Source organism: Capsicum annuum, chromosome 5, assembly GCF_002878395.1.
Source record: "Capsicum annuum cultivar UCD-10X-F1 chromosome 5, UCD10Xv1.1, whole genome shotgun sequence".
NCBI classification, from domain to species: Eukaryota; Viridiplantae; Streptophyta; class Magnoliopsida; order Solanales; family Solanaceae; genus Capsicum; species Capsicum annuum.
In genome coordinates, this window is record NC_061115.1 from 75,139,592 (window position 1) to 75,154,541 (window position 14,950).

The 14,950-nt window shown below is 35.2% G+C and overlaps 1 protein-coding gene across 2 annotated transcripts in view; it reads left to right on the forward strand.

Annotated features, from left to right (window-relative positions):
• Positions 1–8,375: 8,375 nt before the first annotated feature.
• LOC107870837 (3-hydroxyisobutyryl-CoA hydrolase-like protein 3, mitochondrial) overlaps positions 8,376–14,950 on the forward strand; it is a 40,542-nt gene continuing 33,967 nt past the window's right edge. Inside the window, exons 1-2 of one of the 2 annotated variants that reach the window (XM_016717504.2) lie at positions 8,376–8,791; positions 9,361–9,462. In XM_016717504.2, the coding sequence (XP_016572990.1) occupies positions 8,578–8,791; positions 9,361–9,462 (316 nt within the window). In that variant the 5' untranslated portion in view covers positions 8,376–8,577. The remainder of the gene's footprint in view (positions 8,792–9,360; positions 9,463–14,950) is intronic. The other variant, XM_016717505.2, reaches the window with a different exon arrangement.

Genomic DNA, 14,950 nt, shown 5'->3' on the forward strand with positions numbered 1-14,950 from the left:
TGGTAGTGGTAGTGGTGTTGCTGTTGGGGCTAATGATGCTTCTCTTACCATTTTTGAAACAATAAGCCATTATGATTATGATCATACAGGCTGTACAGATTTTTCTTCAGATTTTGGCACATGTAGCAAATGTTCTCCATGCAAATGTCAAGACTGCAAGGCGAAACACGATGGAGTGATTAATGATATTAATGCACGAACTACTTCTATAAAGGAAATAGAATCTAATAGGGGTATCATTTTATCAAAGAGGATTTCATATCCATACACACCATTAGAGATCAAGGCGGCTAAGAGGAGAAGGAAAGATACTTCTAAGGCATCATCAAGCATCGAAAAAAGAAAAATTGCAACACCTCTGTCTTTGTCTTACGTCGATGTTCAGTGTGCAAGGGCCACAAGAGAGAAGCATGAGCCTAAGAAGGAGAATGTACATCACCTGTTCCAACAGATGATACATCTGCTGAAAATTATCAAACAGATATATACATCTGTTGTAACTGTTGTCTAACTGTGGCATCAGATGCGTTATCTGTTGCAACAAATGAGTTATCTGTTGCAACAGATGGGACATGTATTCAAAATTATCATACTGCTTTAATTTACTTGTTCGAGTTCATCCCAACAGATTATCTATCTGTTGCAACATAAGACTCATTTATCACAACAGATGGACAATCTGTTGTATATCTGTAATTAACATTGATAATTCTAGCTTTCGAAGTAGATATCATAGTAGAAGCCACTACTGAAGAGCATAATATCACAGTTAACAATCCATCAACTGGTTCTAAAGAAGAAGAAAAAGTAGAGCTTGTCAGTTCGGGAGAACGGAAGAATTACCCATTTGATGGGTTCAATATCTCGGATGAGGATCCAATAAAACTAATACAGTTAATCAACGACTATTCAGAATGGATTGCCGATGGGCGGCTAAAGCATCATGCCGGTAGGTACATAAATCAATTTTTGAAGATATTGGTTTATACTATTCTTGTTGTAAGAACGTGACATTAACACATATAAATCATCATGTAGAAAACAAAATGACAAACGTCATAAAGTAAACAAATCGAGTCTTGGTTTTGATATGTTTGACTTTGTTGTTGGACATTCTGGATCAAAAATTGGTTTTATTTGAAGTCACAGCCCCAAACTTGCTGGAATGATGGGGTTTAAATGTCATACATATTACTATTAATTAATACTTTATTTAATTGCATCGCGTATTAAATTTTTTATCCTGTAATTCAAAATGTTTGATAATATTTGCAGCACATCGATGTTATTTTTTACTACCTTTGAAAGAAGGCCAATTGCAAACACAAGAATAATATAGATACATGACAGGAAATTATTTGTACAAAGTTTACATCAATAATGCCTACGATAGGTAATGTCAACAACATCCGAAAGTTTCCCAAAATGAGGAATGCTTAATCAACATCATCAAAGGTTTTAGCATTTCGGTTAGCTTACCTTGGCATTTGGTCGATGAACTGTATATCCCAATCAATTGTGGTGATGAATTCCATTGGGTGTTGGCTATCGTCGTTCTAAAAGAGAGGTGCATTAGAGTTTATGACTCGATGCTGCGAAGGAGACATTCCGGGTCATCTTCTGAGATACAAAAGCTGGCCCAAATATTTCCTACTTACCTTGATATGAGTGACTTTTTGGACCAAAAGCTTCGTACTGATTGGTCAAAGATTGAAGTATACCAGGATAAAATGGGTAATCCATTTGATGTACAATATGTTGAATGAATTGGTCAATAAACCATTGGTAGCCTATAAGTATAAATGTCATGATTTAGTTACATTCCACAAATTTCACAACGCTTGCATGAACTACAAGATATGGATTATCTGTTTTTTTAATGCAGGAATTACGGTCCTTTTGTTGTCGCTTACGCTGAGTATTTGAGCGATGAATTACAAGTACCAAAGAATGGACTTGATGTCGGATTACTCCATAAAATATATGATGCTCTATTATGGAAATACAGAGAAGCGAAAGCTCAAAAGCCATACGCAATCAACGTTAAAGATCCACGACGAGCAAAGCTGAATTTCGTAACACCAGATGAAGAACAACTTGTCCATATTGATTAGATCTTTATAGGTTGAGTTCGCTAATGTAATAACCTATCCTCCTTGGTTTAACTTGTTGATTAATTTGTAGAGTAGATCATTTGTACCCATAATAATTTTTTTTACATTTCATTTATTTGTTGAGTTATTTCATGTAATTTTTAAAGTTTTTGATTTATTTTATGTTGTCTATGAATATAATTTAATCCTTAGTTTTGAACATGTTAATTGAAATGGAGTACTAGATTCAAATATTGCAAAATATAATACATCTGCTACAACAGATGACATAACTTATCAAACAGATTTAGACATATGTTGCAACATGAAATGTAACACATAGGTCATCTACTGGAAATATATAATAGGTCTTCCTACTTTTTATTTTCTCTAACAGATTATAGATCAGTTGCAACAGATAGATAATATGTTACAACAGATTATATATCTGTTGCAATAGACAGACGGAACATCTTCATAATGCAACAGATGATCAACCTATTCCAACAGATAATCTGTCACAATAGGTACTATATCTGTCATAATAGGTGCTATATCTGTTACAACAGATATAAAATCTGTTGCATTTATAAAAATTCAACTTTTGCCAAACAAAAATTATTGTCACTGCATGTAGAGTAAAGTGGCTTGAAATAAACAATTGTTATCATTTTCATCTCCATCTTTGTACATATTCTTCTTGATACACGGGCTCCAACCATTTAGTTAGTTCATCTGCTGAAAATTATATAATAGGTCTTCCTACTTTCTTTTCTGATTTATTACAATAGATTACCTATCAGTTGTAACAGATAGATTATATATTGCAACAGATTAAATATCTGTTATGATAGATAGACAGGGAAACATCTGCATAATATAACAGATGACCAACGTATTCCAACAGATAATCAATCTATCACAATAGGTATTATATTTTTTACAACAGATATAAAATCTATTGCATTATAAAAATTCAAATTTCTCCAGACATAAAAATTATTGACACTACATGTAAAGTGAGGTGGCTTGAAATAAAAAATTATTATCATTTTCATTTACGTTTTTGTCTTTGTACATATTCTTCTTTATACACGGGCTCCAACCATTTAGTTAGTACCCCATAAGCCCAGATCCATTACATCTTTCCCACATCAGCGTCGTACATACCGGTCATTTCTGTGTCGATCAGCAAACACTCAATGTATGCAAGCAAGAACGGCCCGCATGCTGCACCTGTTCTATTTCTCCGGAGCTTGATGTTCTTATTTTGACCTTTAAAATCTCATGATTCCTTCGTCAAGACTTCAGCGGACAAATAATCCATCAGCTTACTCTACTTCAACAACTTGGGTAACAACTTCAAGAGTGGCTGCATGTGGGCAAAAAACTTATGCTCACTGAAGACAGGTAAGTTACAGTCATAAACCTTAATATTTCCCTCGTAGAGTAGTATCTCAACAGTGAGAAAATATTTGACTTCCACATTCATGACTGCAAGGATTCTCTTTGCCTTGGTCCAGCTCTTGCTGTGCGGATATGAACTCTTTCCTCTAACATATTTAATCACTTTTTTATCCCATTAGAACATAGAAACTAACTCATCAAATCCTAGGCTATCAGTACCAGCTAGCGCACGGAGAGAAGCGTACCTATCCTTGAAATTATTGTAGAAGTTGAGGTCTATTATCCTATCAGCAGCATTATAAGCATTCGGGTATGCTAATTGCCTACCCCTCAAGAGGCAGAGAATTTCATCAACATACTGTGGTATAAGAAGATAATTTTAAAATAGGTTAGTAATTATAAGGAATAAAAACACATTGAAAAGAATCCGATGCAAAAGGTTCTCTAAACTAGTTCACAGATTACCCAGCCAACGCAACTTATGCAACAGATGTGTATTATGTTGCAATAGAATACCAAGCTGTTGTAATAGATTACACATCTGTTGCATAGATTCTTCTTCATGGAGTAGATTGGAAGGCTAGGTTAGTAAAATTAAACTTACATTGTCCTCGTACCACACGCGCATATTTGTCATATTCGTGAAGTCTTTGGCGGTAAATAAATGTATGGTGTATTCTTTTTTAACCTTCCTCTTTCCATTTATGATTTCTTGCAGTTCCTCCTTCTTCTCCTTGCCATTCATGTCCACCTTCTTCGGTGTCCCCTGAACTTCAAAAACTCTTGGAGCGAGAGGAGTTACAATTTTTACTGATTTCAGAATGGAGAAAATTTATCTAATTTTTCTTCTCTTCCTCTTAACAGCCATTGTAGGAGTGCATGGCTCCCTCACCTCGTTAGATGGTATGACACTGATGTGTGAGCTGATGCTAACATATTTGAGGCTTTTAACTGAGAATAATTGCAAAGTCTTAAGCAACTTTATCATTTTTGATTGTTTTATCTTTGATTTTGCAGAAGAAGCTAAGATGCTAGAGAACCAACAAGGATGGAAACAAAAGAGTTGAAATCTAAAGTGAAAAGAAGAGAAGTATGGCTAACGACATTCCTGATAAGTCGTCAGCTCTGTGATAAGTTATCAGCTTTATCGTTAGCCTTAGATAGAGAATGGACCTAAGTTGAGAGTTGTGATGACATTTTGTGATAAGCCATCAAGGAGCTGATAGGTCATTAAATTTGGCGTCAGCCTAAGGCAGAACATGAGGGCTGAGGTAGAGACGTGACGACATTCATGATAAGTTGTCAAAGAGATGAAAGGTCATCAAAACCGTCGTCATCCTAAGACAGCAAATACCAAAAGCAAAGAGGAGCTGACGATATTTGTGATAAGTCATCAGCCTCCTGATAAGGCATCACGAATAGCGTCACCTGTCCGAGAAATTATTGCACTCTATGATTTTGTTTCCATAATTAGGGTGAATTATTTAAAGCATTATTTAGGGTTTTCTAAGTAGTTCCGAACATCTTTTGGAGACACATATTTTTATTATTTTCTCTCTCTAGTTTCTTGGCTTTAAAAAGCAATTACTTTGAAGAGATTTCAATCATTACTTTGGGATTTCTACTTAGATCAAATCTGAGAAACACTCGTTGCTATTCATCTTGCTGTAAGTTCATCTTTCAAATTATGAATTCAAATTTTTGTATCGATCATTACATTATGAGTGGTTAAATCTCTTTAACCTGAATTATGGGATCTAGGGTTAAGTCTTGATAAGGTGCTAAGTGTTCAAGATTTAAAAGGTAATAGGACTCCTTGATAATTTTGAGGTTTTAATTATCGTTTATTGGCTACAAATGATAGATAATACCTTCTTTGATTTGCTTGAGAAAGAAATCAAATATAGTGGGTAATGAATTATCAACAGGGACTTGGAAACACTAAACTTCCTTCTAATTATCAACGATGTAACAAAGTTGATTAATCTGAGGTGAAGTTTGGATAATAAATATAAATTCCCAAAGTCTGAGAGGATTAGAAAATTAAATGCTTAAGTAAGTCGAGAGACATTTAGGCATAACTTCGATAAAGATAACTTGTTGTCCTACCTACTGTAAGAATCTTGAACCACTATTAGCATCTATCAAGTACCAAAACTCATAGTGAACATAATTCTAGTTTTCCATAAACTCTTGATTACAAACACTGAAACTAAAGCGACCAACAATTATTTGCTAATCTCCAAAAACCCCATTTTATTTTTTCGTGCCAGTTGTTTGAATTTAACTTGTAGCTTTAGTTTCAAACTAGTTTAATCGCGACTCACAGTGTTCTCTGTGGATTCGACCCCGACTCCAAAGTTGGGTAAATATATTGACGACGACCACCTTGCACTAAATTGATGTGTAAGTTGAGCGTTATCAAAAATGGCACCGTTGCCGGGGAACAATTTGACGTATTGAGTTGGTTTGGAATTCTAGCCTACTTGCTTGAATTCAAACTTGTAAATATTTGTTTAGTTTATTTTTTTATTTTCTTTTATTTTTGTTTTTCTCACACCTTTCTTGAGATGTCAGCCTGGATAGATGGTTTTTTGAGTGATGACGATTCTTATTATTATTGTGGGGGTCCATATTTTGAGACTTGCTGTCTAGATTTACCTGGAAGTGCATGGACTGGACCTTCACAATATGATCCGGATACTATCCCACTTACTGTAACTTGGTGTTTGGCTTGTGGTCAAAGTGATCATACTGAAGATATGTGTGCTGTCACGATTCAAGCAAACAAATCGATAAAATAAATTTAGAGAATCAAGAACAATTGTGGGTAGAGCTAAAGGAGTTACCACTCCTACCATGTTTACAGTGGCTAAACAAAGAAGAATATGAAGAGGACATAAGCCAATTTGAGGAGAAAACTCAAGAATCACAACCACTCGATTGTCATCTTGATCTTGAGACTGACATTGAGAAGGTGAATAAAAGTGAGTGTGTAGTAGATAGTGTAAATTTTGAATTAGAATTTGTTGGGCCTTACTCGAAGCATTTTTCCACATTATGTTTAGATGATATCTTGTCTGTGGAATTATTTAAAATAGTGGAAGGGTGTGAAGATGAGGAAAAAGAATCCTATATTCTCGAATTTACATCGGATAAGCAACATAAAAACACACCATTCATTGTATAGAACTAGGTGTAGAGAAGTGATTACAGTGAAAATACATAAAAATGATGTTGTTCTATTTAAAATTTTATCTTTATGTATATTAAATTTAATTTTGTTGCTCTCTGCTAGGGGTTTCCATTCAATTAAATTAAGAGCTAACAGATTTATGATGGTTAGAGACAGATATATGATTTTCACTTTTTGCATCTTCAGTGCAGAAATATGATCAATTTTGTATATCAATTGAAAAGTGATAATGTCGGCGATTCCCCTATCTCTGAATAAGGTCAGTATATAAGCGATGGTCTTGTTATCTTATATAAATTTGATATAAAAATTCTTCTCTTTTGAAGTTTTTGAGTAGATAAATTATAAATCAGACAAATGATAATTGAGAAGTCTTTCTTGAGGTTTTGGCTATAATAAACTGTCAATCTGAGTCGACCAAAGAATTTTGAACTCTTACTAAATTTCATCAATTAAATTACTTTTTCAAGAAATGAGAGGCATTTAATCATGTGACTAAAGAAATTTTTTCATTGATAAAAAAAAAAAAGAAAAACACAAACTGAAGATTGTATTATGATAAATACTGATCAAACAATGATGAAAAATCTATTGGAATCTTAAATTTTAAATTTTGTGTTGTTGTGGTTGAAGATCTATGAGTTATATTTATTCATCAATAATGAAAAATCACACATAAGAGAGCAACCAAGGTTGAACGTTGTTGCCATACTTCTGGAACATTGACTAGAAAGTCTTTCGTTCTAAAAAGTTGTGATTATTTTGTATCTATTTATTCATATCCGTCTACTCAAGTAAGTGTTTGGGTTATATGTCTTGAAGTTCATATTAATAAGAATTGTCTGTATTTATACTATTCACCAGGTCACTTTATTCTACAATAATATTATCTAATCCTATGTAGATTGAATATCCATGACACTTGTATGAACGCGATATATACTTTTTCTATGACATGTGATTTGAAAATAAAATTTATCAAATCTTAATTTTATTGATGAGCATTTTATTACGAATTTTGTACTGTAAAATCTCTCAATCTTTATTTTATTGATTAATATTTTATAGTGGACTGCATTATGAAATCTCTCAACCTTTATTCTATTGATTAGTATTTGTTATAGATTTTATACCTTTATTATATAAATACAAATGTTTATTAAATATTCCTGAGTAGCTATATCTTAAAAACTAATATTATGTTACACCATCAACTTTTTCGTTGTAGGTTTTTTATTTAGAGACGGAAAAAAAATATATTTTAAAGTGCAATAGATGTGAATTTTTTGTCAAAATAACAATCACATTGGATAGAAAAAGATGAAAAAAGATTTTCGAGAAATAATCTACAGAATCAGTTGTCCTAATTGTTGATAATCTAGGTACAAGCTCTCAATTTAAGTTTTAAATTTGATCTAGCATTGGCCAGAGAATAATTTTCATTCTCGCTCTTGAATTGGTTGTTTTTGGACATTGAATTAACTTTGTTTTCTTTTGTTTATGTAGTCTTATTCTTATTTCAATATGGCCTTTTTATGCTTGCTATTTTGTAAAGAATAAAATTTTATTTTTTATTTATAAATTATGATTGTTATAAGATATGTATGTTAATTTAGTGTTCAAATAATGAATGTAACTAAAATTAAATATAAATAAGATTATATTTAAATTCAAAATATTGGGCCGTGGGCATGCTTATCTAGTGTATATGGATATGTCAAACGACCCCAAGATAGCCACCATCCAAACAAAGCGTAAGTGAGTTATGGTGCAGGGTTTCTATTGAAGAACACATTATTCCACTCAAATTTCGAGGAATAAAGGGGAACAGCGAGCGAACTAGGAATAAAATAAAGGGAAGGAGACATTATTCTTCGAAAGATGCCAAGTCTTTTTGGGGTTTCCCATATGCTAAAAATAGGTGGATCCATCTCTCTTCTCTTCAACCACCGCATTTCTTCGACGTTTCTTCCTCTTCGTAATATCGGGATCATGTCCTCCGGCGCCGATGAGTTCGTCAAGGGACATGTCCACCCGAATGGTGTCGCCGTTATCACTCTGGATCGTCCTAAAGCTCTCAATGCGATGAACTTAAGTGAGTTTTCAACTCTTATTCTTCTCTGTCTGACCGGATAATCGTTGTTCATTTACTGGTCAGTTTTGCAGATTGTTTAGTTTTCTCGTTTTCGTGCAAAGAAGTTATTATCAGATATCTGTATTGTTTTGATGCTGCTTTAGGATTGAGAGCCAAATGTTTGACTTTGATCTAGCTACCTGTAATAGTGGGTAACTTAATTACTAAAAAGGTTTAAAAGCTTGTTCTGTTTTGAATTATTGCCAAAAACAGGTCTAGTTGATAATTTTGTATATAGTTAATATTTCTGGGGAAGATGGTTCATAGGAAGAAGAAAATAAATCAATGAAATATGATTTTTTTTTTTTTAAGTTCTTTGAGGCATCTTCTATGTTTAGAGAACGATTTGCCCCTACTCATAGTCTGCTAATGGATCAGGCTACTACAGTGTTATTATTATTGTTGTGTTGCTTTAAAATGATAAGATAATCATTATTCTCATCATATTTTCGTCATTGTTACTTAGTATTGTCATTATCATTTGCATAGTTTGGTCTGTGGCACTCATGTTTCATTGAACTATGATGCAGATATGGATATTAAGTACAAGAGTTTCCTGGATGAATGGGAAACAGACCCAAGGGTGAAGTGTGTTTTGGTTGGCAGTAGCTCCCCCCGTGCCTTTTCAGCAGGTAACATGCTTTACTTTATTTACGGGATAAATGCTTGCTGGAACTCTGGTTTGTAGTTTTGCACCATCTAGTTCCTAAAGTAGTTGTTACATTACATCATTACTAGTAGACGTACCCACTCGATGCACGGTCAGTTGATAACCATAAATATATAAATTTGTTGAACAATTTCACAATTTAACTTGTTGTAAAATGATTTTGTAAATTCTCAATCAAAAGAAGAATTCCAAGTTAATTTTTCCATCAATAACATTGTTGCTATTTCCTCTCCTCTCTCTATATATAACGTTATTGCTATTTCCTCTCCTCTCTCTATATAGCCTTTCCTTGAAGCCTTTATTTTTTCAATTGAAAATACTTGACGTTTTGAAACCCATAACTCAATTTGATTCAGTTCACAAGCACACTTGGATGTCGATTTCAACACATACTACTATATCCTCCCTTCTAACCAACCCACCCACCCTCAACCCTTGAAAAATGGGACACACACAAAGGTTAATAATCTCCATAAGCAGCACTTTGTTCATCAAGAAAGATCAGTGTTTTGTAGACTTTGGTACAAATCAAGAGATTTTAAAATCAAACCAAAAATAAATTAAATAACTTTATCATCAGACTTCATATTATTTTTCATCTTTTTTGTTCACTCATGTGTACTGCTGGGGCCACATTATGCTAAGGGGTGTTAAATGCCATCCCCTTCATCGATGAGGGCATTCACCACACATTTACTTGCAGTTTTTTTTTCAACCAAACAATTTTGATAAATCCCTTTAACAATTGCCTAATCCATTTCAAACATTCAATTTCTCTCTCAACAGCTACTTTTTTTTTTATCAAAATTATCAGTAAGTACACCATTTTTTACAGTGCCAATTATCAAGATATAAAAATGTCTCTAATTTGGACTTTTAAAATTGTCTAATTCTACCTGAATAAATGAGGCTACATATGATTTATGTAACCAGACCACCCCTAATTTAGAATTGAGACATTTAATTGATTAATTAAGCTAAGGAGTAAAGAGAGTAATACAAGATCGACAAGGAAGACACTAACACACACCAAAACAGTCCATGATCTGAAGAACCGAGGACCCCTTTTGGTGACACCTCCCGGATTCACTACACAATAACAATACAAGTACGATAACAACAAGATTCTAAGGTGTTCAACACCTATAATCAGCGAGCCACAAACTAAGATTACAACACAATAACAAGAACAAAAATGACACAACAAGGTCTCAGGTTTGGACACCCAAAACCGAGAATGAACACAACAACAATAATAAGATAGAATGATAGATAACTTGACACACAATGCATAAACACTATGAACCAAAGTGTATATTGAACACTAAGATGCAAGAATTCATACAAATAACATCAAGTTCTTACGGTGACCTCAAGGAACAGAATCCCCAAGCAACCAATGTTTCAAAACAAGCAACCAACACAAGGATTCCACACTTGTCACAAGTGATATCCACACTTGTATGAACACTCTCAAAGAGCTCTCAAAATATCATCTAAGTTATGAGAAAATGACCTAATATGTTCTATTTATAGCCTAGGTTACAACTTATTGCAAAATGACTAAAATGCCTTAATGATCCAACACTCCAAAGCTTGTTCCATTAGTTGGCCAGTCACCCGAGCACGAGTTCTTTACGTATTGATCCACAATCACGATCGTACTCGTATCATCCTCCCCTCCTTGAAAAAGGATTCGACCTCGAATCCGAACCTTCAAAACAATAGAGGAGACAAAAGAACACATATTCCTCATGACATGAGGGTTAAAGTTAGCATAATCAACAAAAAAATATCAAACCACGAGTGTACATTCTACACATGCCGTGGGAACTTAGGGAATAAGATACCCTTCTAAGCACCAAAAGAAATACTTGTCTATCCACCTAAGCGTGACAAGAAACAAGACAAAAAGAAAAGTGTACTTCCTTGGAGCAAGGACCATAGTGTATTCTCGGGTTCTTCATCATCAAGAGGTCAAAGTGGACAGAGCTCACCTTCTTCGGGCCAAGCATCATCATGAGGTGTTCTCCTCATCAATCCGCAAGGCAAATTAACTTCCCCTTCTTCCACCACCCTATTGGGTTCACCATCATCTCCATTATCCTCTTGAGGGGTTCCTTCACTAACATCATTTTTGGTCACTTTATCCCCAACAAAATAAGGATCACCCTCCGCTAGTACAATGTTCCTTCGGTTTGGGCACTCGCTAGCTTTGTGACCCGACAAACGATACCCTTAGGATTAGGAGTGGAAGAATTAGTACCTTCAAGCCGTGGATACCTTTGGATTGTTTTATCAAATGGCTTCTTCTCTAAGGGCTTGTAGGACCCAAAGGTCTTCTTAGCATGATTGTTCCTTTCAACTTCAATGGCTGGTTCTACAAGGTCCTCAATTCGGTCAAACTTGTGGACAACTAATTGAGAAACAACTTCATAGCACAAGCCACCCTTGAACCGAGCTAGGCAATGATTTGGAGGTTCGACTATGTCAAGACGTAGGATCAAGTTTTGAAACTCATCATAATACTCCTCCACACTTCTATCTCCTTGCCTCAAGTTGTAGAGCTTTGTTAGTTGCTCTTGTTTGTATCTTTCCGTGACATATATCTCTCTCATAAGAGCTTTCAATCCATCCCAATCCGGAAGGTCAAGATTGTCATTCCTTGTCCGTTGCAACCGCTTTGTCTCCCACTAAGTAGATGCATAGCCTTCAAATTGAGCAATGGCATGTGCGGCTTTCTTTTGGGAAGTTAACTCGTTGAGTTAGAAAATCCGATTACATTGTAATTCCCAATCAAGATAGAGAGATGGATCACTAGTCCCTTTGAAAGAAGGAAGAGTAATCTTAATGGAATTTAGGCCCGTGTCTCTACCCACATTGCCTTCTTGGTCCACTAGACCTTCTTGAACACGAGGTCGGTGTCCCAAGTTGCCCCTACCATGAGGAGCTGGTCCAACTCTTTCCCCTCGGCCTCTATGTCCCCCGCCATAAGCTCTTCTTCGCACAAATTCCGCAAAGAGAGTTGCTTTTATCTAACCCGTCACCTCCATAAAGACCCTTATCTTCCACATCATCAATTTGGATTGGTTGGTTTTGGTTTAGTGGTGCTCTCGGCATATCAGGGGGGTCTCAGATTTGGGAAACTTCTTGATGGACTTGACTTCGGTTTTTTGGATAAGTAAGGACTTGGTGGATAGGTTCATGGGTTGGTCTAGGTGGATTGAGTAATTGGGGAAATGTATCCGGGGTGGTAGCATGTCCACTAGTCGAGGCGTGGTAGTGTTTCGGACTTGAATGGTTGGAATCTAAACGAACTTCCAATGTATCCATTCTCCTTGAAAAGGAACCCTCCATCCCGTCCATCCTTCTCTTCATCCTCTCCATTCGACCACTAAGATTATGTTTCACGCTCATTATGGCCGCCAACAAAGCATCCATGGTTACCTCTCTCGAGGCTCTTGGACTGCCTTCACCCGAAGCCATCATACCTAATAAGAAATACTAAACAAAACACAAACAACAAGTTAAGGTTAACAAAAATCACCCTCACTAACTCTCAAGCTCACACTTTTTCAAGTATCACTCAATTGGTCTCACAAGTGTTGGTACACCGTTTTTACTCCAATGAAGTTACTTGGTCCCACTTGCGGCTTAAGGTCGGAATGGATTTTTGTTTGCGACGACTCAAAATAAATTTGTACATACTTGAATCAAAAGGCTATGATGAGTTTTCGAAAAGATAAAAGCACACAAAGAAACGTAGACACGAATAAACGGACCTAAAACTAATTTACAACCTAGTAGACAATTACTAGTTTGTTAATTAGCAATAGAATCAACAAAATGCAACTAAGAAACAAAGATTAGAAACTAAGAAATCAAAAAATTCGAGCTTACTTATGTTGCGTGAACAGTAAAACGTGATGACGTGGCAGCAACGTAATTGGTCCCGGTCCCACATAATTTTTTTTTTAATCACCAATTTGAAGCTTTTGTGTTGATACAATTTGGAATGGAAGAGTTTATCTTTTGGTGGAAAAATTCAAGTCTTAGAAACTTTTTCAAATTTCAACTTAGAAAGTGAGACTTGACTTTACTATTCCCACAAAACAAGGTCCTTGAAATATGGAAAAGTGGTTGACAAGTCTTTGAAGTGATGTGTTCAAGTCTCTTCACCAACAACTTTTCAACTTTATCTTACACCTTTTTTGGATCTATGTTATACTTTATATTGATTAAGAGATGTCAAGATGTGAAGAACAACAAGATCTCAACAACAATTTCTCAAGAACACCACCAACATTAACCTCCAAGTCCACAACAATTGCAACACATGGCCAAGATCAACAATATCAACACACGACCAACTTCCAATTTACATCAACAAGGTCAACAACATAAGCTCAAACCTTTAGATCTAGACACTTTAGTGTTGGTGAGAAAGAAACCAACACTAGAAACAATCTAAACAAACAAAAGACTACAAGATCTAGCCACAAAGCAACGTGTCTCGACCAAGAACAAGAACAACTTCTACACTTTCCTTTTTTTTTTTTTTGTATTTTTAAGCTAGCTAGCCCAAGATTGATCTTGTGAAAACAAAATCAAGTCATGCTTTGATAGCAAATGATACAAGGTCGACAAGGAAGACACTAACACACACCAAAACAGTCCATGATTTGAAGAACCGAGGACCTTTTTTGGTGACCCCTCCCGGATTTACTACACAATAACAATACAAGCATGATAACAACAAGATTCTAAGGTGTTCAACACCTATAATTAGCGAGCCACAAACTAAGATTACAACACAATAACAAAGACAAAAATGACACACAACAAGGTCTCGGGTTTGGACACCCAAAACCGAGAATGAACACAACAACAATAATAAGATAGAATGATAGATAACTTGACACACAATGCACAAACACTATGAACCAAAATGTATATTGAATACTAAGACCCAAGAATTCATACAAATAACATCAAGTTCTTACGGTGACCTCAAGGGAATGGAATCCCCAAGCAACCAACGTTTAAAAACAAGAAACCAACACAAGGATTCCACACTTGTCACAAGTGATATCCACACTTGTATGAACGCTCTCAAAATATCATCTAAGTTATGAGAAAATGACCTAATATGTTCTATTTATAGCCTAGGTTACAACTTATTACAAAATGATTAAAATGCCCTTAATGAGCCAACACTCCAAAGCTTGTTCCATTAGTTGGCCAGTCACCCGAGCATGAGTTCTTTACGTATTGATCCACAATCACGATCGTACTCGTATCAGAGAGAGTACCTTAGGATTAGTACTTGAGTCTGCAGGGGGTCTCAACATACTTGATATCTATGATTGGAACAAAGCTGCTATTGTCAAGCTACTGTGGAACATATGTACAAAGAAGGACAAATGATGGGTCAAGTGGATCCACTGTTA